At 35.6% G+C, this 26,875-nt stretch overlaps 1 protein-coding gene across 1 annotated transcript in view; it reads right to left on the reverse strand.

Moving 5' to 3' along the window:
• The window catches only part of ush2a (Usher syndrome 2A (autosomal recessive, mild)), a 205,714-nt gene that overhangs the window by 133,279 nt on the left and 45,560 nt on the right, over positions 1–26,875 (reverse strand). The window contains 9 exon segments of the mRNA XM_042743112.1: positions 3,581–3,811; positions 12,111–12,217; positions 14,546–14,745; positions 15,762–15,907; positions 17,147–17,644; positions 18,641–18,718; positions 18,721–18,786; positions 26,187–26,252; positions 26,255–26,349. Coding sequence (XP_042599046.1) covers positions 3,581–3,811; positions 12,111–12,217; positions 14,546–14,745; positions 15,762–15,907; positions 17,147–17,644; positions 18,641–18,718; positions 18,721–18,786; positions 26,187–26,252; positions 26,255–26,349 — 1,487 coding nt within the window.

The raw sequence follows: 26,875 nt of genomic DNA on the forward strand, positions 1-26,875 counted from the left end.
TATATATATATATATATATATATATATATATATATATATATATATACACACATACATACAGTATACATATTTCTTTTATATGTATGTATACATACATATACAGTCACATTATTCTAAAAAAAATTCCAAATTCTACACATTTAATTAATCATTTTGTCTAAACAATTTTGAAAAATATGAAGCAAGGATATATTTGGCAAACATGTTCATCCCAAAATATTTTTCTCTGCCAAAAAACATCATATCAGCTATAAGTAAAACAAACATGGCTATTTGGATTTAATCTGCTTAGAACATAACCTGAATAACTTCAGTCATGTTAGTATTATTGCGGCATTAATCAAGTTGTTGCGTATTAATGAGTTTTCAGGAAATGCTAATTACTGTCATAGATTCTGCAGCACCCCATTAAATATACAAATTACAGAATTAAAGAGCCAGAGCTTTTCATGATTAATCTTTAAATAGGGAAAAACTAATGATGTCTGTACAAAGTTTCCCTCTACTTTCCACTGACTGAGGCCGTTTGACAATCAATCAAATTAATTAAGGAAAATAATTTGTATCATTTAACATTTTGTGCTACAATAGCATGTAGTCTTTGAAAATTGCTTCATTCTCATGTATTACTGCCTCCCATTTTGGGAAACTGTACATTTATTCAATGCCACACAGTGCTGATATGAAAATAGACTGACTTGAAAGGAAATAAATAAAAATGAAATAAATGAATACTACAATGAGCAATTGAGACAAACCTGAAATATTTTTCACTGTTACTTTAAAGCACACACATTTTACATAAACAGAAAAAAGAACACAACTGCTGTTATTTCAATGACAATCAAAACTTAAGTCAATTCACCTCAACTATATTGCATTATTAATCTCATTTTTACTTTGATTTGTTGGGACTTGCATCCTTTAACAAAGTCATTTCAAGCACAAGATTAGATGACCATTGATTTTGCTTAATTTATTGCTTTGGCTACATTTCAATAATATACAAAGTATTTGTCCCTGAGCATGCTATTTGTTCATTGTCATTACACCTCATTTCAGCCATTGAGCTTTTCAGTCCGATTTATCCAGCTCTCGAAGTTCAATAAAACAAGCAACTTGTTTTCAGCAGGGAAATCTTTGTGTGCATCACAGAAATCAACAACACAAACATTTATGCCGTTTAGTACCTGCATTTGAAATAACATTGGAAATAAAATCAAATGAATTAAAGGTGTGAAAAGCGTAAAAAGAAAAGGCGGCTAAAAGGGGTGTTGTCGTTCTGGTTTGTTCTTTGGGGTCCCTCATTAGTTGGTGGCCATTTATAATCCCAGCAGGCCCAAGGACGAGCTCACCACTTTGACTGCAGCCATTGATCAATTAGGGAGTGAGCTGAACTCAACTCAGGGGCTTGATTTATAAAGATTTATCCGTTTGTCATTATTTAAGGAAAAAAAACTGGAAATTGCAGTGCTAAATGTTAATAGAGTTAGAGGGGGAAATGGCCATTCATTTCCTGAAATTGCAAGGTCACAAAGGGTCACCCATTTATATGCACGCTCCTTAAGGAGGCAATTTAATGTCCCCGACTTCTTAGGGAGGATCTACTAATTGCCTCGTTTTAATATAAATAAAGTCAGATTTCCCAGATATCTTAGAGCATGTGTCCAACAAAAAAGGGCTCACGACATGACATGGTTTCATGTTCGTTTGTGGATTATGCAGCACAGAGAGGCTGGGGAATGGAGAAGAGAAAATGGCATAAACCTCTCTGAAGGCAAGAGGGCCTCAATGTGCCATAAAGCACTTCTCCACCACACATTCTCACCTGTGAATCATTTTTCATGCTAAAAATGTATTACATCACACACAAAAAGACCCCTAAACTTTATCCTCACGTCACTCAGAGGAGGTCATCTGATGTTTGCCTCCTCTGTCACATCACACTGACCAATCTGATAACTTAAAGCAACGCCTTCCGAGCTTTTAACGCAATTAAAGCGCAAGTAATCTAAACAAATGGCAAGCTGAAGGATTTTTGCATTAGTAGATGAACCGGAACCTGTATTCATTTGGAACTCAATTCCCCAATTATGTTTGTAAACAAAAGTATAATTGCCCTTTGTCTAATCATGGAAGTCATTAATACATCAGTATGGAGAAGAGTGAGGAATGGAGTGAGAGATAAATAAAGAGTGTTTAGGGCAGAGCGATGGGGTTGGAGCAGCCCACATGAACGTTTGAAAAATGCTTTAGGAGTGGAAAGAAAAGTTAGTTTGGAATCAACACAAATCGATAGAAATGTCAAGAGAGTTTACATTTAGTCTTGATAGTAACAATTGTTCATGAACTTTTAAACTACTTAACTGCTCATTAGCACCAGCCTGAAACACAATTGTCGGAATGCAAATTAAGGCACTTGTACACTTCCACATTACAATAGACACACATGCATGTGATTGTACTCTGTTTGTCTCTGGAAGCCTTACGTTGCATAAACAGTGACTATGTTTACATGGACATCAGTAATTTAATTATTTCTCTTATTCTGAATAAAACAATAATATGATTAAGTTGTTTACATGAGTTGCTTTTAGAATATTCCTTTCATGTTCCCGTTTTACGTTATAGTACATACAGTAGATCGATTATTGGCACATCATTAAATCCCCACGCGACGCTATACAAAGTCCCCTCTAGAATTTCACATATCAACATACAGTTCATCTTCGTTATGGTGCCATATACAGTTTTGATCACTGCCGTGTTTGTTATTTGTTTGCAAAATGCGGTTTTCCCTTTTATTGGTGGTAGGACACCACACTTCTTAAGGAAGCAATGTGGGACAAAGTGTATATGGGATGGATCGGATTAAGGTAATATGTGTTTCTTGGTACATTCTTAATCAGAGTATAGTCTTAATCATGTTAAAATCGGAATATTGTTGTCCATGTAAATACACTCAGTATAGTAATCAAGATTCACTGAATGTCTTTTTGTCTGCTGATCATACTCAATAATAATTTCAACAAGTTCAACAAGAATTTATATATTATTTGACAATTTTCATAATTTTCAAATCACATCACCTAAGATTTTGGTCACATTTACCTTTATTTGGTGAAATTTTGACTGAAATTTTGAAACATGGTCATTTCAACAGGAATCGATTTGGGCAACTATCAGGTTCAAGTGAGTTTACAAATTTTGCAGTGTTGTGATTCAGCTGTGTGAGCTTTGCATTGCTACTCTATTGACAACAAACATTTTTTGCTTTCTAAATTTTGTAGAAAATTTCCTTATGCAACCTTAAGAAGATTGCTTTTATTCTGTGTTTAGTTTTGTACCAACCAGAATACATGTTTGTAGGTTGTCTACTCAGCATCAATATTTGCTGATATAATAATAACAATAATAATACTAATGAACAAATACAAAAATAAATAAATTAAATAATAATAATATTTTTGATCGATCTCTGAAACAACTCTCTATTTATGTAAATAAAATGGGTACTGATCTGCATCTCATAATCAATTGTGCATTTTGAGGCACAGAGAGCATCGATGACACCCCATACCTGTGAAGTCAGTGTTGACAGGCAAAGTAGAGCTGGGAAATCTGAAGTAGCCACTCCCTGTGAAGCGTCTCCCACTTATAACCTGACCCTGAGCATCAGACAAAGACACATCTCTCCATTCCACATGGTACAGAGGTGGAGGCCCGTTGAGCTCGGCCGGGGCATCCCAGGAAACCTTCATCGCAGTCATATTCAGCGGCCTTAATGCAGGGGCCCTCAGACCTGCCAGAGCTATCATAACAGAAAAGAGGAAAGGATGGAGAGATATGAGAATGAAAAAAAAAGAGATGTGCATTTATAGTCATCGCTCAGTTTCATGCATGCTGCTGTAATGATCTAATGGGGCTCTCATGTAGGCTGAGAGGAGGTAAATTACCTCTGCCTGACACATCCTCTGTGCATTTAGTCCACTCTGCCTGTCAGGCCGTCCACACCAGCAGCGCTAATAAAAACCCTCCATAGGGAATGGACGTGTTGTCTTCCAAGGCCCATCACGGCACACAAGTCATAAATTACACTCAATCAATAGCACTTGAGTCTATATAATTGAAACTCTGATATCATTTCAAATCCCTCCCGCTGATTTAATAGGATTTGTGTGAAGTCTCGCTGGACATTTATCGTTTTTGCCTTAAAACATAAGGCAGTAAAAATGAAGTGTGACTGACGTGGCTTCACGTGCCCTTAAGTACTACAAAGGAAGTGATTATTCATGAAGAGTCTGCAGGTGGTGGAAACTCATTAAAGGGACAGTTCACCCAAAAATGATAATTCTGTCATAATTTACAGAAGCAGCAATTTGTGAATGAATTGTACTTTTTAGTAGCATCTTTTTAGTGAATCAATTGAACCCGTTCAGAAAACCAGTCATAATATTAAAAAAAAAAATAATAAAAACTCCAGGATATTCTTCAAAACATTTTTATTAAAAATAGTCTTAATGTATTATAGGCAAAATGAAAACAACACAGTAGTGCAGCTTGTTTAAGCAATTCATCTTTTCCTTTTCAAACCAGCACATTTAATGTTTTGACATGGCTCACGGGCTCAGCAAAAAGGTTAATATTGTCTTCATCATATTAATGACCAAGTCAAAGACAGACATGGCACAAATTATAGCCTGGCCTGAGTGTTTGCTGTATTTATACAGCCTGATATTTTCCGTGGAACTATAATACTTATTTCTGTAACAGGGAAAGTATTGATTTATGCATAATTGTCTAACCCTCTCGGGTGGGGGGAATATATGCACGCCGTATTTCGAGTCAATGCGATGTGTACAGGCGGGGTACACTTGTTCGGCTTGTCTTTATGGATGTAATATACATAAAACATTACCATCAACTCTTGATTAGCTGTTCACATTTCAACAAGATCAATAACGGCAGTGTGCTTCCTTTTTAAAATGCTATAGGCTTATGTCCTCATCAGAGAGGGCATGTGCGCTCAAAAGAGAATTATGGTACCTAAGGAGAAGCTTTTTGGTGGGATTATGGATATTTGTTGAACATTTTTGAGCAGTATAATTTAAAATAATAAACACACACACACACACACACACACACACACACACACACACACACACACACACACACACACACACACACACACACACACACACACACACACAGTATATTCAATAAGAAAATGTATTTTAAATTGTAATAATATTTCACAATATTAATGTTTTTACTGTATTACTGATCAAATAAAAGTTTTTTAAACAAACAAACAAACAAACAAACAAACACCTTACAGTTCCCACTCTTTTGAATGGTAATGTACATAAGAAAATTGTCTTAAAATGAATCTTGCATCTGACAGGGCTATAAATTGTGGTTTTATGCATTTGAACCAATCACGGCAGCTTGCCAACCAACAATTAAATGGATTGTGCACAATGATTTTGAATAGTTACTCTCTTGCTATGCATGCAGAAATTTCTTTGATCTGTGTCACATTCTGCCTTGTTGATTAATGTAATTTTCATTGATTTATATGGAACCAAAACCTTGACTGCAACCAGGAACAAAATATCAAATATTGTGTTTGCATAAATAAATATAAAAAAATCAAATAAGATAAATAATAATGTAATATTGCATTAAAGAATATGAATTAAAAGAAAAATCTGACTCATACAGTTCAAATTATTGGAAACAAATAATATTGAATTTTAACAGTTCTTAAACGCCGAGTAAAAGGAAATAAAAATCTGACTCATATACAGTTTTGAACAATTATTTGTCATTTGAATATTGTAGGGGGGGCAAAAAAAATCGTTTTTTTTTTTAAGCTCCACCCTACTGTGTTCTATAGCACCTAGAAGAGATGATGCCACCCCTCAGAGGACCTCGATGATGCTAACAACATACAGAACTAACATTTTGCTCTAAGTTTGATTGCATAATTGCTGTTAATAGTGTTAATCGTCTGTTTGTTTACATATTTTATTGATTTTTCCGAACATTTCTGCCGTATACACATAAACTGACAGTCACCACTGATAAGCTACTACTAAATATTGTAGAAACTTAATTTTCTGTAAAGTTGCTTTGCTGATTGTATAAGTCGCTATACAAATAAACTTGAAACTTGAAACAAACTGTTTATCTCCACTACTGTGTTCTATAGCTATGAGAACCATTAATCTACAGTTTAACCATTCTGCTATGAAGATATGAATAACTTAAGTGTCTCTGCTCATTTCAGTGGTGTGCTATTTAAAGCAATTTGATGTCATTCCACTCTGAGAAAGCAGATGCTGACTTCTCGGTTTGAACAGATGGTAATTCTGTCTAATAGTGCATTGATGTAATAGTGATGTGCATTGTGTATACAGACAGTCATAAAACGGAGGTAAGGCTCAAATAAATTGCAATCATCAACATTAAATCCTGGCAGAGAAGTGGGCGAAAACAAGGCTTGAGGGAGACATAGGCTTGAGTGGTCGAGACAACAGGTTGTGTTGGGTTAGTCAGTGTGCTGTTTGTTCAGACATACGGGAGGTGTGTGAGGATGTTAAGAGCAGCTTGTGTGGGAGCAGAATATTAAAGAATTAGAGACATGGCAAACTGAGCTTAAGTGGTTGTAAAATGAGCTTTCATATGAAAAATAAAGAAAAAAAGCAACACAATGGTATTAAAACACACAGACAGACACAAGCAATGAAAACGGAAGTACAAGACAAGTAGACTTAAAGATCAACAAGAATCAAAACAAATACACATTTATATCCTTAACTACTGATACCCTATGCTGATGAAAAAAAAAAAAAACCTTCAGTAATAACCCTATAAACAGAAGCAAAGCGTTAAAAGTCTCCCGCCATATGGAAGAGGCGATGACATCGGCAGCTCCATCGGCTGCAGCATATTGGGCTGACCATATGTTACAGCGGTGCTGCGAGCCTGACTGATTCATGCCCATCACATTCCACTGTATCAATTAAAGGCCCTTGAAGGCTGCATGATTTGTAACTCTGTTATTAAACCCTGCTAATTCATCCTACTTACATATTCCTTATAAATCTCCGGGAGTGTGTGGTGATTCATGGCAATCGGGAAGAGCGCTACAGCACATTTTTCTCCTTGTAATTAACAGTAAATTGTTTTTACTGCCGCACAATGAATTTCTCGGCTTGGGCCGCAAATGAAGTAGTAAGAAGCAGAGTGAAGAATCTTGACTGAGGGGTTGGTTTAACTCATTAAGCAGTCACGTGAGCCAATGTGTAAATGGCAAAATAAAGGCAAAGGGAAAAAACTGAAGGGGGAAATGAGGCTGCTCATTGTCAAGAAGTACATTGTTCCTTCCTGTACAATTAGTAAAAGGACAAATCTGGAAAGTCTAAGATAAGAATACATGTATGGGGTAAGATGGGCCAGCTTCATTTGTTCTACGAATGCGCAGTGTAACACAGGGGTTTTTAACTGCCTAATCTCTGATCCATGTGTTATGCTGGAGGATCACACATCTACTATTTATGCATTTACAAAATTGCCAATTTTGTAGTTTATACCACATAAATAATTACTGAACATACAGTGTGAAGTTTATTGTAATAATGATAAGTTTTTAAACAATTTTGTACACTTTGGTTACTCTGCAAAATAAAAAATAAAATAAAAAAATAAAATACAGTATATAGTAGGGTTTGCACCGACTAATCAACTAGTCAATTTTGATGCTCTGCCATGACGCTATAAGCTTGACGTTGACTAGTCGCTGGTCCTATAGGGGGCGCAACAGGATAAGAAATAGGTATACATTTACATTAAAATGACAAATAAATTTATATTTTGAAAGCGTCGTCAAGACGTGCGATTATATTACTGGATGCTTGAAATTGAACGGGAGAATGCACGTTTTAAACAGCTTATTGTACAGGTAAGTTAATCACCGTTCTAATTGCTGCTCCATTGTAATGCGCACACATAAGCTGTGTCCAAAATTGAAGTGCACACACCTCGAAGGCCTCACCTCCGAAGTGCACGAAGGACCCTCGTAAGTGCATGAAGGATGCTCCGCCTTCGCAGGATTTCCTAATTGAGCCACTAGAGGTTCCCAATTAGCGATCTGTAGCATAGCAAAGGTGCGAGAGGAGAGCTGCCATCCTGCCAGGACGGGTGGCAGACCCGGACTGGCCATCGGAAGCACTGGGTGAATTCCCGGTGGCCTGGCGGCTGATTTGGCCCGCTGCCCTGTTTTTTAGTTATTTATTTTTATTATTATTATTATTATTTATTTTTTTGCCTTCTCAATGCACCAATTTGATAATTTCTGATTTTGTCATACGATAATAAATATATAATACATCATAAATCGGTTAGTCTTGGCTGGCAGCGCTGCGCTATACGAATCGGCTCACTTCTGTTCCACGCTTCCATGAAAAGGTTACGAACAGAATCAATGTGCGGGACTCGAGGAAAGAGAGAAAAAATGCCTGTTCAGGGCTTCAGATGCAGGTCAGTTTCATCTGTTAATATGCTAAAGAGTTTTGTCTTTATTAAACTAGTTGACTATTAAACTGCTAGCACCTGTCAGGCTTATTATCATCATTCAGAATACTGTACTAAAGGACATCATTATCGATGGGAAAGTTATATTATTAAATTTAGCAGACAGATATTCAAATGGATTTATTGTATAGGTAGGAATGGAGCTTGAACATTCAGCAACACAAAAATATCACAGCCTAATAATGCAATAGTGTGTTCAGTATTAGGATTTTTCAAAAAAAGATATTGTACTGATTTTGACATTTGTGTTTTGATATATTTGTATGAAATATAGGTTTGTCAAATCTCTGGTATTTAAGTCATTTTAAGATAACATTCTGTGATAAATTGTGAGGTGGTCATTTTGCAACAAGGTGGACATAGTTCCAATCCTAACAGTAGACCTGCTGGTGAAGAAGTGACAGGTACAAGAAAAAAGGGAGAGACAAAGATATTGGGGAAAATGAAGAAAAGGAAAAGGGAAGCAAAGAAAAGGGAAAAGGGAAGCAGACTTCTGTCTGGCCAGTATTACATCATACAGAGTGGTCTCCACTCTCCAGGGTGTTTGAAACGCCTCGTTCCACTGTCACCACATTGCCCTCCGAGTCGCTGAGGAGGTGGTGGCCATTTGCCACCAAGAGATTCATTTCCTGAAGACCCCAGAACACATGGAGGCAGAGCTAGGCTCAAAATTTATGTTTTTCTTTTCTTTTTTTCTGATGTTAAACCTAAGCTATAGTTGTAAAAAGTACTTTCAGTAATGTATAGAACAATTTGTTTTAATGTGTAAAAAAAAAAATTTACAGGACAAAAATAAATAAATAAATAAACGTATAGAAGAATGTTTTGTGAAAAAATTATAAGCTGCATTAAAAAAATGAACAATGTACATAATTATGTGAATATGCAAAACTAAAATACAAAATGTACAGAAAGTACTCAGGCTCATTAACAAATAAATTACACTACAAAAATGAATAATGTATACAACTTATTCATTTCATTTTGAACTTACATCAAAAAAAAAAAAACTACAGAAATTAGGTTGTTTCATTGAAAATGTGACATTTAAAAAAAAAAGATATTGAAAAATTGTAATGTACCCACTGTTTTCTCTTGCCTATCAGAGTATGGCTGATAATTTATATGTTAAGCATTCTCTCAAGAAGAGAAAACTCTCTCCGTTTTCTACCTGCTCTCATGTGCTCTTCTCTCTTCTGTCTCTCTCTGGAATTGGATGTCCTCCCTGAGTAGCTCCACCAGCTCACCACTCACTTCCTCACCTGTCCCAGGACACTTGCTATCTTAAGGCAGAGCAAATAAACCATGCCTGTTAACAAAAACAGCACAATGGATTTCAGCAAAAATGTGTCTATTAACTTTGAATTTTTTAAGTCTTTCCCCAGCAGGCTCACTTTCTCCAGAATAGTCCTAAAACAAGAGAAAATGGAAACACTCATAAAAAATATAAAGACAGGTTTGCAATGCATACAAAATACTGCATGCTAAAGTTTGGTTAAAACATTTGTACGTATATCTTACATGACAGCACTACAAAAACACAACAAAGGGAAAGACTATTGTCTTATATAGTGGTTGTCTTATTGTTTGTGGACTTAGTTTTTTTTTTTTTTTTTTTAAAAACCTGGCTTTTAACACTTGTCCATCAGATGTACACTTCATTTTCCTGGGAAACGGAGGGTGCATTTGAAGTTACTTTTGAATTACTACAGCCGACGTTGTGCCACGGTGATGCAACCGGCTTTGGAATGCAGTCTTCGGAGGGTGCATCCTGAATTGGGACAGCTTACGTTGTGATGCTGTGACGCAATCACACTTCAAATACGCACTTTGGAGTCCACGCACTTGAGTTTGGGACAGCCTTCGTCGCACTGCTGTGATGCATTCACACTTCAAATACAAAATTTGGAGTCCATGCACTTCAGTTTGGGACAGACTTCATCATGCCACTGTGATGCAATCACACTTCACATACACACTTCTGAGTCCACTCACTTCAGTTTGTGAAAGCCTTTGTCACACCGCTATGAAGTATTCACAAATACGCACTTCGGAGTCCATGCACTTCAGATTGGGACAGCGTTCGTCGCGTCACTGTGACGCAATTGCACTTCAAATACACACTTTGGAGTCCATGCACTTGAGTTTGGGACAGGCTTTGTCGTGCTGCTGTGACACAATCGCACTTCAAATACGCACTTCGGAGTCCGCGCACTTCGGTTTGGGACGCACAGATCGTGAGCAAATAGAATCATTCAGTGCGGAAATGCATTGTCAGCACTGTTCTGTGATTTCTCAAAAAAGTAGCTTAGAAACTGAAAAGTTCTAGCATATATTTCTTTATTAAATCCCACAGCTTCACTACTAGTAGAGAGACGCTGCCAGGTAGAATTCATTCACACACAAAATCGCTCTCTCACTAATGCATTCATATAAATGTAATCTTCATTGTGCTACTTTATCTGTATCTGATTTAGAACGAGCAGAAATCTGTGAGAAATATAACGACCCAAAGACAAAAGAACTGATAAAAATGAGCTGTTATAGGAGCACTAGCCATGTGGGCAGCGCTGTGTCATATGCCATCTGTGCAGAAGGTGTTCAAGTCTCAGCTTCAGGTTCAGGCTTATTTGTTTATTAATGACGTCATCAGGGACTAGTCGACTTTCATCACATAAAAGTCTACTTTAAAAAATCAGAAGTTGTTCAATCCCTAGTATATAGTTACTATACAAAAGCTGGCAGCAAGAGTGAGAGAGGGAAAAAAAGAGTGAGAGAGAGAGAGAGAGAAAGAGAGAGACAGCAGAAAAGCCTGATAAAAAATAAAATGGTGTTCTTGATGACACACTTTCAGAAATTGCGCAAGGAACGAACCTCCCTTCCTCTGACTGTTTGACTATTCAAAATTCATCCATTTTAAAGTATGAAAATAATAGAGATAACCTGAGAGTGAATCTAAAATAGCTTTAGTTTGTATTCCTTTGAGATAAAAGACTTCCTTTCTCAATTGAGAGCAGGGCAGACCATATGTGCTCCAGTTCACCGATGGGTTTACGTACACAATTAAAGGTGGTCTGGCCCGGTCTTCACGGAGGGAGACCTATTCAACAAACTGACTATGAGCAATGACAGACACTTTCCATTAAAGGCACTTCATTAATATTAACATAAGAATTAACACCTGTTCAGGTTTTTCTCCTTTCAACGACAACATATATCAGACCGCTCACATGTAATTGGATGTTGAGTGCCCACAAACGTATACTGTGTGTGTACTCCGTTATAAACCGTGAATTTTTAAAACTAGAACAGTTGGGATTGGTTCTTATAGTTTGGATCGGTTCTTATATCAGGGATGATACAGCAATGCTGAAAGAGATTTTTAAATCAGTCGGTAAACGACGTAAATGAGAATGAAGCGAATCCGCAGCAAAGATTGAGAAAATTTTAAACACAACATCAAAGGCTGTTAGTAAGGTACACTGGATGTAGATTCTAGGAATGGTACTAACCAGAGGGCCGAGTGTGGCCTGACGCAGGTGGACTGCAAACGCATCCCTGTCTGTTGCACACAGTAACTGTAAAACTGTACTCCTCATAGGCCTTCAGTCCTCCCGCCGTCTAAAACAACTACAGTTCAAAACAAATATAAATAAACAAAAACAATAAAACATACAGAACAACAATCACAATCAAAAAAATACACACTAAAATACAACACAAAAAAGCCAAGGTCTATTTGTTATCATTTAAACCATGGTGCTCACATGGACACTGCAAGTTTAAATTAAGTTCACATCATTTGTGTCCTTCTCCCCATTTTCTGTCTTTTCTCAGCTGAACATACAGTACAACAAAAGTGAAGTAGCTAAAACTGTTATTCCTAATAACAAGACAACTACAATTACGCTAACCTTTATGAAAATATAGTCAGTAACACTAAAAGACAGTAATAAAACCTGCCCTGTAAAAAAATCTATTAAATTTAAGGCCAAAACTATAGACTGTATAAAAACATGGACGTAGTGTCCGTGACGTCACCCGCAGATTTCTGAAGAGTGTATTTGAAGCACAAAGTGGGTGGAGGCAGCCGTCGCCATTATGGCAGCGTGTCACCGCGCGTCACTCCCGGATAATCAAAAATGGGCAAAAGGCAGGAGTTGGTTGCTGAAGCCATGCCCACCTAGCACGACGGCAGTGTTAGCAGTGGCAATAAACCTGCAAAACATTAAGGCTTATTATAATTTAAACGGATGTTTAATAAAAAATACAACCCAAACGGATGTGTTATAAAAAATTCACCCCCCTCACAGGGGGTAGGGCAAAATTAGCTATATAGACAAAAATCATTTTTTGAACCAGGCTGTAAACATGTTTTTTTTTTCTGCTGTAAAGTTGGGCATTTTAACATGGGAAGTCTATGGGATTGACTCCCTTTTGCAGCCAGCCTCAAGCGGCCAGTCGATGAATTACAGTTTTAGTCACTTCCTTGTTGGCTTCATGAGAGAGAGCGGGAGGTTGCTGCTCGGTTAAAACACACACACACACACACACACACACACACACACACACACACACACACACACACACACACACACACACACACACACACACACACAACAGGCAGCTTTGTTTGCCAAAAAATTCACCATAAAACACTGTGACTGCGATGCTGTGATATTTTATACAATGAACATGAACCAAAGGACTACAAATTTGAAATAAACACCTTAACATACATTACTGATAACAAATTTTTGTTTATACAAAATATAATCATATGTGATGCATTAAGCAGAGAGTTCAGGTAATGTCCTTTCACTGTTTTACACCATAAATTACATCGTAGTTCATAGTTTCACCTCCAAAAAACTATACATTTGACAATATTTTATAGTAGAATCACATATAATGTGACACTAAATCCATTTACACTTTTACAGAATCTGACTTTAGCATTTTCATAGCATTTATTTACAGTTTAACCATCTATTAAAAATAAAAGTACATTTGGCCGTACTTTTGAGTGGTGATGTACATGAATTGGTGAATATATTGTTTGAACCTTTTCACAGAAATTGAATTATAAGAATGAACAATAACAACCAATTTGAAACAACAATTTGCTAAATAAATCGTTTTTCCCAATTTTTCAAGGTAAAGAGAGGAACAAACTAGGAAAGCATGTTTGATTATTTCCTCAGATTGCTCAGCTTTATAATGTCAATGGGAGTTCTTACAACCGCTCATAAGAGGTAGCCTACACATGTAGACACGCAACACAAAGATCACACCTTCAGAGCTTTCAATACCTGCCTGACCTGACATATTTATTAAAAAAGTTCATATCTGCAGGTTACTGATTGAAAACATCATCAATGCTAACATACACTTATCAAACTAATTAAGATCTAAGATAATGAAATCTAATTAAAAAGAGGATTGTTCAGGAAAAGAAATCTCAAAAAACATCCTTGAAACATTTTCTACGAAGACAGGAAAGGTGATCCTTATATGGAAAACAGTGCTTTAAATACAGACTAACATGTGGAAGACGGCACTCCTTTAACCTTTAAAGGTTTGCTACCCGAACGAAGACAAAAAAACACAAAGATTCACATGAGTAATAGAGGAGACCTTTGTGGACAGTTCAGCCCACGCCACATGCATACAGGGACACAAGGCACAAGCTATGGAAATATAAAACTGGACAGAAATGAAGGTTACTGGGGATAAAAAAAATGCCTTTTTTCATTTCAATGGAAACTTGCAGCTTACTTTATCACTACAGCAACACATATCAATGAAAGGAGAAAAAAAATTGAAAAACTGGAGCAATAGGAAGTGTTCTGTGTGATGGATGAAGCAAAGTACAAGACAATATAGCCACAGAAGCTTCAAAGCTGTGTGCCAACACATCAGAATATTCTGGCAGTGGCCCTTTTATAAATATATAAAAAAAGTTGAATGTGCTGAAATGGATACCTGTGTTACTATAGGTGGAGCATATGGGTTGGACATTTGTTCTTGGTGAAGGTTGACTCTATACTCAGTCACTTCGCCCCTGACGTCTTTGTCCTGTGGCATCTCTCAGCTCACTCTGAGTGAGGACGAGGACACTGGGGACACACGAGGAGAGGGCATGTACTCTGGCACTGTAGAGCAGCACAAATAATTCATCAAAACAATAAAACCGTTTCTTCATCAGCATTTTTGTCTTGCTATCCAGCAACTGAATGTACTTGAGATGAAAATGTATGTTTTTTATTTGTCTGTTTACATGTTTGCAGAGAATACGGCAATTAAGTTTCTTTAGTTTTTTTAGCATTTTAAGCATAACAAGACGTAACAAACAAACAAATAATTAAATAAATAATAATAATTGTTGGATAGGGTAAAAAAAATAGATATATATGTGGAAAATAATAAACAAACAAACAAATAAAAACACTGACAAAATTGTATTCATTTTTTCCATTTGGGAAGCATTTTTATTTGTTAATACTGGCAAACTGATTCCACTCTACACTGTTTAAACCTTACTTATTTCAAACAGCTGTTGGGTTATCCTCTTAACACAACCTTTGACAAGGAAATCCACAAACTCAAGTGCATCTCGTCAAACAAAAACATGGCAAAAAATAAAAAAAGTAAAGTACACCTCCCTCCAAGTGTCAAAATATAGAGAGGAAGTTGACAGAAACACTACATGGAACTTCAGCTGTCTTCTTTTGAAATAAAATAGAAAGCCTGGACGGGCTCCTTCCTGTGAAGCACTTGTGGTGAAAATGTATCCCACATAAACAATCCCTCACATGTTTATGCTAATTCCCAGTTTCCGTTTTTCAGGAACTGTCATTCTATGCTGTAACACTAGCCACCGATTCTTTCTCTGCTTAATAAGCATCTCCTCAAAATCAATTCTCCAGGGCTCCCATCTAAATAAATACAGAAGACGCGGGATTTTCTCTGCGGAATGGAGCCGTGTTTGTGGCCTATGAAATGCAATACTTGTTTATTTCAAACTGTTTTGAGTGTTATTCAAGATAATTTGTTTCATAATCTCTTCGGATATAAAACAAAATGAAAAGAGCCATCTCCAAACAAAACTTAATACACAGTTTCATATAATTTTATACTTATAATCACCACATTGATAGCACAAAGTTCTCACTGGCCGAACTCATTGATGGCCGTGGGTTCAGCCAGCCACTACTGAGGAAAACCCTTCGCTCTGGACCGTAACTGGTGGCATTTCTCTACGACTCATTCAGCAGCTGTATAAAAAGCTCATACCTGTTAATTATACCTGGAGAGAGAAAGAAAGAGATGCATGAAACATACATAGGCCAGTACCTTCTTCCACAATCCCTTATTAAGCCTCAGACAGAAGCAGATGATATTGAGATGTAAAACTGGCCATTGACAATACACAATTACAGCTGCTGCATGAAATTATGTAGAAAAGAGAGGCAGACAGAGAGAATCAGATAGGCACAATTAAACGGAGAGGAAATTCATTGAGAGAATCCTCTAAGGGCACTTTATAATGGTCCGTGTTAATGAGCTAATTTGGCAAAAAGCATGATAACTGGCATTAAAAGTCATTGATATACAGAGGGCTATTTTGCGACGCTTTGAATGGCGCGAGGCACAATACATAATTGTATGCAGCAATCAACTGTTTCAAATGTGAAATGTTTCTTTGCGGCGCGCAGCCCCATCAGTTTATATTGCGAAATGAAGCATGGGCTGAGCCTTAATCAAGACTCTTGGTTGTAGATTAAAATTCGTAAGGAATTAATTTTCATCCCGGCTGAGATCAAATGGCATCTCTATAATAGTATTTCTCATTATTGTAATGATGTAGCTGGAGATGGCTAAAAAGGAAGCTACGGCAGAGTGGAAGAGCAATTCAGCTCTGCCGTATGCATTTAAGAATTACTGTTAAATGAAATCATGTCTAACAATATTACTACTCCCTATAAATAAAACAGGAGAGAGAAATTTGGGGACTGATCTGAATATTTAAATGAAAAAGACAACGTTACTTTCAACAAGTTTAACATCTAGTACTTCTTCAGTGTGGGGTTAGGAAGTCAAAAGCTGATTATTTTAAATTATTTAATTTCTTTCAGCATATTAGGTCTGGTGGAAGACAAAAACAGATACGAAATGAGTGGAAAAATACCACAAAAATATGTAAAAATCCAGGGTAGTGATAATTTTAACAACAAGAACATAACATGTACCCTATGAATATTTAAAACGGTTTGTATATGACAGTGGTTCTCATCCAGGAGGCTGGGGCCCACTGGGGGCCTCATCAAACAAGGGAGCCGCAGGATGACTTAAAATGATTTAATTAAAATGAAAAAAAAAAAAAAAAAATGTAAAAAAGGCAAATAAAATAAAACATAAATTAGGTGTTAACTGAATATTTATTCCCCCTTCAAGTCAAGAATCGCTGCACATATGCATGTGGGCTCTCTATTTTTCAAAGTGCCCCTCTCTAAAACAGTGAGAAATGCTCTAAGTGTGTCAATACCATTAGGTAACACTGGAGGTTCCCAGTCCACTTTGAGTTGAGAGGACCCTAAGGTTGTGATTGTGGGTGTAGGCTGCTGCTGAGGAGGTATCTGAGCGATAAGTATGATCAGACTCTTGTTGCGAGTGCAGTCTCCATTAGTGCAAGCATGCAGACCAAAGTTGTATCGAGTAAAGTGTTGCAGCTCCTCAGCGGTAGCCTCTGTTTGAAGTCCTGTGTAGTAGATTCTCTCTTCTCCGGTTAGATCATGTATCGAACTCAGGGTAAAGCTGTCCACTGAACCTGTGGTGTTCAAAGGCTCCGTCCAGTTAAAGGAGGCACTGGTGGGCTTGGCTCGACCCACAAGGGTTAATTGGAGTTCTTCTTGCTCAGGTACAGCAGACAGAGTGCGTAAGCTGACCGCGGCACTGCTGGTGTTAGCACGGATATTACTGGTGATGAGCTGGTAAGAGTATGCCGTGTAAGGAGACAAATCTGCATCTGTGTAATGCATAGTTTCTGCATGAGAAAGAGAACAAAGAAGCTGTCAAACAAATTGTGGTACTGATGACAATTTGTTAATTCTCAATTAATTAACAATAATGTTTAAAAGTTGGGGGTCAGAAAGGTTTAAAAAAAAGTCTCTAATGCTCACCAAAGCTGCATGTATTTGATAAAAAAATACAGTAAAAACAGTAATATTGTGAAATATTATTACAATTTAAAATATCTGTTTTCTATTTTAATGTTTTAAAATGTAGCTAATTTATTCTCAGAGCAATATGCTGGTTTGATGCTCAAGAAAAATTTATTTTTATTTTTAATGTTGAAAAATGTTGCTGCTTAATATTTTGTGGAAAGTGTGATTTTTTTTCAGGATTCTTTGATGAATATTTCAAACAAGAAGCAATTATTAGTAATAAAAATTTTCTGTAATATTATAAATGTCTTTACAATCACTTCTGAATTGAATGCATCCTTACTGAATAAAGGTATTCATTTTACAGTAGTGTATATGAGTAATTAAAAAAAAAAAAAAAAAAAATAATGCACATGTGCCATGTTCTTAGATATGTGCTCTTTGTATTCATGTTTATTGTTGTATAGTTAAAAAAAAAAAAAAAAATTACAAAAAAAACTTTCAAACAGTTAATTTTTTATTTCCCCCACACTTTAAATGGGAGTGTACACATTTTAGTCATATATATTTTTTTAATATTTAAAAAAATATATTTTCTTAATTTTTTTTTTTTTTTTTTTTTTTTTTTTACAAATATCATTAATGTTTTGGGGAGTCGCACCACACAACATTTTGCAATTTGAACTAATCTTGCCTTGTCATAAAAAGGTCAAATCAACACAGTCATGAGTGTCTGCAGGGATCTTTTCTATGGTATAATTGAAATCTTTCAATATTATTGTGTAACAATTGTTTAGGACATAGGGTTTAATTATCATTTAATTCCAGAACACAATCATATTTTATATACTCAGACAAAGACATTTGACACTAACTGAATGGGTGCTGGCTGTGGCTGATGTGGATGATCTCTGAGTCTGGAAGCACTGTGTACATCAGTTCATTGCTCTCCATCTCCTGCTCAGCTCTATAGCCGTGGAGTTCAGAACCCGGCCGAGGGGAGAAGGCTGCTGCTGGGGATCTGAACAGGAGTGGGAGAGTGAAAGCTGATACATACTGGTGATAAATCTGCATTGTGAAACAGAACTAAAGCCGCTAGCTAACAGGGAAAATGGACTATGAATATACTAGAGCAACAATCATTTGTTACATGTAAAAATGCTAACTTAATAAAAACACTGTATGGAGGGACACATTAGGGCTTTAAGAGTCTCCGTAAGGTTAAGTGCTGTATGCTCTAAACACATACAGACCCATAAACAGGTCACCTTACAGTATACATGCTGAATGTTTATAATGTAGATATGCACTGAACCCAGGAATGGCATAAGATCATGAGAGAGATATATATCTATATTAAATAGAAATGTTCAGCTAAAACATAAGGATGCAAACATGATTAAATTTGAGTGTCAGCTCCTGGGCAAGTATTTTGAATAAAGTATGTAAATAAATTCCATAGTCCAACGTAAATACCACAGCAATTGAGTGACGGCAGGGAGTTCTGACCTTATATATGCCTCTCTTGCATTAAACTTACAAAGCAAATTTGACTATATTGGGGAAATCTGCATTTAAATTACAGTCACTACAATAAAAAAGCTCTGTGATGTGAGCTATAAGAGGCATTTTCCTGTTTTTGAGCCAAACTGAGTGTTGAGCCAAAGGATTTTAAAATTTAACTACTAAAGCAGGGACTTTAGTTCAAATAAAGCTCCTTAAAATTACAGTAGGTAGACATCCAAAACGTCACTTCTACCGCCGCTCGTACCGCCGCCGCGGCGTCTGCAAAGTGCATTTGCAGCTTTTGACCGCTGAGTGGCGCTTTAATCACAAGTTTTCAAACAAGCGCATCAAAGCACATTTTCGCAAATAGACGTCAGTTTTGCCTCTCTGATGTGTTACATTTGACGGCTGCAGTCAGGGAAAATGAAAGAAAAAACACTATAGTTAAAAATATTTAATATTCACAGATGAAAGTTTGGTAATTATGAAGTTATGTGCATTTCTTAGAACGAATTCAAGCAGGATAAATGTCAAGCCTGTGCCTGAGCCTGTGCTTATATTTTCTCTAAGCTACACAATATTACACCATATTTTAGATTTGACAAATTTAATAGGTGTGCAGTATTATTTATATAATATGAATTATGTGTTATATTATTCAAAAGAAACTGTGGTTTACTTTGCATCAGAGCATTAAAAGTGGTAGCCTATTTTAGTGAGCTAGGCTACATGGATTTATATGCAAAATGTCAATATTCTCATATATTAGGCCTATATTTTAATTAATATTTTTAAAATTCCTTTAATAAAACAACATGCATTTTTGTTATTCGTTAACTGTCCTTTATTTTTGACAGACAACTTCTTGGGAAAATATATTTGTCTGTAAGAAATTGTTGCTTGTTTTTATAAATTATTTTCTTTTAGTAAAACGTGAGGCACTGTATAATTTCGTTCCCATTATTTAGGCCTGATTAAAACAAGAAACGAATAAATTAAACCTGCACGATTTAGCTAAATCATTGAAATTCTAAAGAATGGACGGATTAATAAAACGTCCTCACGATTAAACTCAAGTTCTCTCATTATAATCACCAAACTGCAAATGATGTAAAAAAAAAAAAAAAAGAGCTTCATTAATAGACAACTTCAGTGATTTTAAAGGGAGCCGCCGTTACTTGCTTACATAGAATTTAAGTAAAAAAAAAAAAAATTGCAGCCGCATTTAAATGCAGGTGTGTAAAATGTCTGCGTGCAAGATTTGCGCGGCGCGAGTGATGCTGAGTGCATGCGCAGCATTTATTCTTATTTGTTTTATCTTCACTACAAATCTTGTTTGGTTTTATTTTGGATAATTGCATGTAAAAAATAATTTACGTTGTAATGCATATGCAAAATGTGAATAACTATTCATATTTAAGTGTTTGTGCGAAAATTATTAATGCGCATGCAGGACAGGGAGGCGCCCTCTAGATCACTTTGAATTTTTTCCTGATAATGAATTAACTTAAAATTGTGGTGTCTCACATACATGAGAAATATATCTACAGAAAGCTTGAAATGTCTTTTAAACGAATCAATTCAGAACGAAAGCATTGTGTAATCTGTGAAGGTTGTATATCTATTTAAAGGCGCGTTCATGTGGAGAGAGGCAGCACTGTGAATTTCATCTTGCAGCCGACAAGAAAACATTTGTTTATTAATAAATAATTAAAATGTCTCCTTTTTTTTACAATTATTGGGCTACTTCTGCCTGTGCTTTGGGGCAAACTTAATGCATGTGCTTGAGCGCGAAATATATTAAGGCTCATTATGGATTATATATGTAAATGTAATATAATCCTGCGATTAGTTGAATAATGACAAATGAACGACTAGTAACTAGAAAAATCTTACATGGGAGGCCGCCTATTAAATAGCCTCTAGACATCTCTGTTAAAGTTTTTAAAGCATTTTATACGCGTTTGCATGAATTCTTCTTTCAGAACGGTCTGTAATGGAGAGATGCCTTAACACTGATTTTTCCTCTGAAACACAAAAACAAAAATTTAAATAAAATTAATATTGTATTTTTTGAGAATGGCCAACCCTTCTCTGCAGATATTGTTGCTTCTGGTTTGTGCATTGTAAATAGGCTAAAAAAAAAAAAAAAAAAAAATTAATTAATATTAATAATAATGTCTCCAAAAAGTTTTTTTTTTTGTCATGTCTGTAACGCATGTGTATTCCCAAATCTAAAAAAGCCTATAAAACATCAAAGACGGATCATACTGATGTCTGGACTGGTCTGGATGTCGTTTGCGAATTTATTTATTTAGGCTATTTTATTGAGTTAAGGCAACTTCCTCTGAAGTTAATAAATAACTAATAACTAATAAACTATATTGCTATACATTAGTCAACATTTGAAGTGGATCAAAACCTTTCTTCAAAGTTGCCCTAAAACCAAAATGACGAGTCCTATCTAAACCTGTTCTGCAAGTTTGATACCCTCATAAGACACTGTCCATATGAAAGACCAAGAGATTCACACCTTTATCTCGACCCCCACAAGCTATACATAACTACCCCAACCCCCTCCAGCTGAACTGAATTCGGTCTGTTTTTTGGCTGTGAGGAACGGTGTGTTCTCATGTTACTGTGTTTTGAAACATGCCTGCACTCACAGCAGCCTTACTCTTTTTATTCATTATTTTCCCGCAGCCCATATTATTGTTTTCACAAGACCATAATAATAACAAATTATCAATTGATAATTAATCATTATTTTACGAAAATCATTGTTATTTGTGAACGTAGCGTTTGCGGAAGGCTTTAAGACCAAGCGGAGTCCTCCGACAGCTGCTCCCGCTTCACAGCGCGCGTGACTCGCGCTAACTGCGCCCAGCTTCAAAGTCCGCAAATTTTGATTTAACTAAATCAGTTTGAGCGAATACAACTTACTGATCATGAGCCCAACATTTAGCAAGACAGAAAAACATTCAGTCTACCTGAAGGAAGATGTATTTCATTGTAAGTTAATGCTGTGTTAATTAAATAGAGAGTTAAAGAGAGAGAGAGAGAGAGAGAGAGAGAGAGAGAGAGAGAGAGAGAGAGAGAGAGAAAAAAAAAAAAAAACCGTGTTTGGCTATTCCTAAACTTGGAGCTCATTATTGAAGTACAAATCCAAACACCAGAAGCAAACTCTCAGTGTTCTTTCATTGAAAAGTATGCATTTTGTTTATTCACAGGCTATATGGTTGAAATAATATTTTAGTTCAAAACTTTAAGTGCCATTGTTTAAAAAAATGCTTTATTGGCTAACGCAGCGGTTCTCAACCCGCGGCCCGTCACGAATTCAAATGCGGCCCACCATGCTGAACACAATTAAAAAAAAAATAACTTTCAGTTTTACAATTCATTTTAGTTTTTACATTAATTTAAAAATGTACTAAAAAAATATAAGCTATAGCCTAATGTTTATATGTAAAATTATTTTGTTTTTCATATATTATTTTCAGACATGAGCAGACCTACTTCCGCATTTTTATGAACACATACAAGCGCGCACTTTGGCAGAATTCAATTCAAAATAGTCATCAACAGCCATTAGTTCGGTAAAATTGAGCATCAGAATTGACAAATTTGTTTTTAAGGGAGTAAAAAGAAGTGTGGAAATGCCAGCAAATGAACACATACAAACAAGAATAGTCACAGTATCATGTGAGGGAGAGTGCTGGATTTTCGGTTTGCGCCGTAACTCACTTGAAGAAGTTCAGGCAAATAGAAACACCCATACTACGCAGCAATCATCCTTAATTGCAGAAATGTGGCAAAACATCTCTGGAGAGAACCTCATATTATTAAATTCGAAAGTGCTTTCCATATTTGGATCAACATAGGCTACATTTGTGAAAGCACATTTTCTGCAATGTCGCGCGTCAAGTCATGCTCCCGTGCGCGTCTTACAGACTGCAACTTACAATCGCAACTTCATTGTGCTGTTACTCCTTTCGAGCCAAATTTCACAAAATTGGTCAGCTCCCGACAGCATCAGGTGTTTTATTTATGGGGAGTAGAATTATTAATTTATTTCAATGAATGTAATCGATTAAATATCATAATATTTAGGCTATAATATTATAAATCAGGTTGGTTTGTATTGATAACGTAATATGTAAATGATATGCGTGCGGCCGCGAGACTTGCACTTGCACCATAGTGCGGCCCGTTGGAAAAAAAGGGTTGAGAACCACTGGGCTAACGTTTCATAGCCCTTCAGTTGTTATGCTTTAAAATCCCATAACATTTGTAATTTCACAGTATTTTCACCTCCTAAATCACTAACCTTTAAAGTCACAATTCTATAATCATAAAATTCACCAAAGCCGATGGCACTTTTAATTACATTATGTTTTTTTTGTTTTTTTTTGTTTGTTTTTTGTTTTTGTTTTTTTAGAATAATTGTAGCTTACATAAATAGGTGAAGCAAAACAAATATGAATAATATTTGGATCGTCCCTTATTTTTTCCCTTATTTTCTTAAAGAATAAACACTTATTTTCTACAAGAATAAACATGATAACATATTATTAATTCATAGAAATAATTTAAGCAATTAAAACCTGATAACATATTATTAATTCATAGAAATAATTTAAGCATTTAAAACCTTTTTTAAAAACTTGAATCTCAATACTATTAAACTGACTTTAAAATCTCAAGGAGTTTATAAGTTAAAAAGGGTAAAATGTCACAGTGCATGTTAAATATCCTAAATTAACTTGTGTTAACAATATAATTAGAACTAACAATATAATTCGATTTTTTTTTTTTAATGAACAATTCCTGTATAAAATGGGACAGCAACCTTTATTTCAAACATTTTTAAATCGTCCACAGCTGAGCCAACGCGCGAGGCAGGTTGAGCGTGAATGTGCTGCACAAAGTCATTTTCAGATGCAATGAAAATTAAAAAAAAAATAAAAAAAAACCTGGATAGCCTAGATTAGGCCCAGACTCTGTTCCTAAGTATATAATAATTATAATTACCCCACAGTAACAAATTTTAACCGATTAATCACCTATTTTCGTTTGCTGCATGTTATTTTATTTATTTATTTATTTATTTATTTTTTAAAACAGGCTAAAAAATAAATTAAGTTTGTGAGAGGAAAAAATATATAAGTATATATATAAGAATATATAAGTCATGTATAAGTTGCATTTTATTACATTCAGAAATAATAACGGCTGGCCTAATAATGTTATAATGTGCCAACAGGATATTTTTAGTTCTCTTCACTTAACAACAAATCCTTTAAATTTAACAAATTTATCAGAACAGAACAATAATTACAAATATATAATTCTAATGGATAAATAAAATTGCAGTATATAATAATATAGGCTTAGCTATAAACAAAAAAAAACAAAAAAATGAATAATAATATAAAGCGAACCATAAAGGTAAGGTTGGGCTCTCATTCGGGAGAAATCCAAACGTTTCCATATTCGTGATGTTGCCTATTTCAAGCTTAACTATTATTCATTAGGAAAAATAGGCTTTGTAGTTCACGCGTGTTTCAGTATCGACGGGGAAAAAATTTAAAATCATAATTAACAAAAATATGCCAAAGTGGGACCGCTGCTCGCGCGAAGCCGAATGGCACGGTGAACGGCTACTGTTTCCAATGAATGTGCGCGCGAGGCACCAGCGCGATCAAACAGCTGAAACAGAAAATACAAAATTTTTTGGTCACACAGTAAAGGCATAATTCAAAAATGCAAAGTGTTAGCAGTTTGAAAAATCAAGAATAATAACAGAATGAATCATAATTATTGCTAAATGCTGGACCATTCTCATTTCTATCTGCAAATGGAACCTGAAGGATTTTTTTTTTTTAAACCAAGAATGAACCGAAATGAAAACATTTAGCTTTTTATCCGTATATATAGGCCTTACATTTAATGACTGTTTAATAACAATAGCAAGCATATCCTTTGTGTAAAGGTCTTCTTTTAATTTTTGACGAGTAGACTGTAGCCTAAGACTATCCTACATTTTTGAAATTAACTCACTGTACATTTTTTAAATGTTTTTTTAAAGATGCTACAATGTATATCATAATGTTATTGTTGTTTTTACCTCCTCCTTTTATCTCATTTTACAATTACATTCAGTTCGCAATCCGTCCCTTTGCGCCACCTGGTGGTAGTTTCGCGAAGGATTTTAACACGCGACTGACTTGAAGTTAACGCCGCGGCCCTGCGGCGGCGGTACGCGCGGCGGTATTACTCATTTTGGTTGTCCACCATATGTATATGGTTTGATTTTTTTTTATATATGTTAAAATATTTCCTACTAAAACTTTAGGCTGGAATATATCAAAGGGCTTTTGCTTTTATTAGCTGATAGCCTTTCATGAATGCCAAATTTTGATATCATAGGATAATGTTGATTAGAAATAAATGTTATATGTATATGTTAAATGTTATCTGTATGTTATTTAATGTTGAAAAATATCAATGAAGAATAGTTCAATGTCTTTTAAATGTATTTGTATTGCTCATGTATCATTATCCTTATATTCACATAGATAAATATTTTATTTTTTATTCATCAGTGTTGTTATTGTTAACTAAAAAACTATAAAAAAGATATTTAAAAAATAAAACGAAATAAAATAACTAATGTTGCCTTGGCAAATAAGTTAAATAAAATAAATGTAGGTTTAAGTAATAACATTACTATTACTGAAGTACTAAAAAAGAAAAATATTTTAAAGAATAAAAAAAAAAAAAAGAAATAATAAAAATAATACTTAAAATTAAATTTAAATTAAATCTTAAATGCTGTAATAAAAAGAAAAGCTAATTCAAAATATATAATACCACTGCTATTAATTCATATTTAAAGTATGTATTGATTCAGACCTTTACTGCAGCCCAGGTAGTTGTTTGGATCCATGTGATTGGCTCTCTCCACACAGATGTCACATTATCTCCAGTCACATAAGGCTTGCACATACAGTGCCCTGTCTGGGGGTGGCACGTGCCATCAAATCCCCCGACAGGATCACATCCACACGGCTCACACCTAGACACATGGAGATCACAAGAGACACAAAACCCATTTTCATAAGATAAAAAAAACAGTATCACTTCTTGTGACATTGTCCATGTCTATAGAGGACATGAAATCAGGTAATTAACCAAGAGTAACAACTCCAGCTCTGTTTACAAAAAACTGTGAGTCTCTCTCCGACTAGCTGAGATGAAGAGTTGCAAAAAGTGAATGTGTGCGTGTTAGTGGGTGTGTTACTGTTGAGGTGGGGGGGCACTTTGACTAAATGGAGGCATTCACAGATGCACCTGTCAGTGACACTTCTGAGAGGGGTGTAGGGGATGGAGGAGGAAAGGCCCTGAGGGGCCTGCAGTGGGTGATGTGGGGGCCAAGCGCCTGACACCCTCGAAAGCAGCTGATAAAAGCCACAGACTCTTAATGAGCTGAAAATTTGTTCTGTCAACTACAGGGGCGTTTTGGGCTAAGCCACCCGTTTCCCAATGTGGTTCGACCTTGACTCCTCGGAAGGAGACAGTGAACTTTTTTTCCTCTTTGTCAT

Source organism: Cyprinus carpio, chromosome B17 (assembly GCF_018340385.1).
Source record: "Cyprinus carpio isolate SPL01 chromosome B17, ASM1834038v1, whole genome shotgun sequence".
In the NCBI taxonomy this organism is placed as follows: domain Eukaryota; kingdom Metazoa; phylum Chordata; class Actinopteri; order Cypriniformes; family Cyprinidae; genus Cyprinus; species Cyprinus carpio.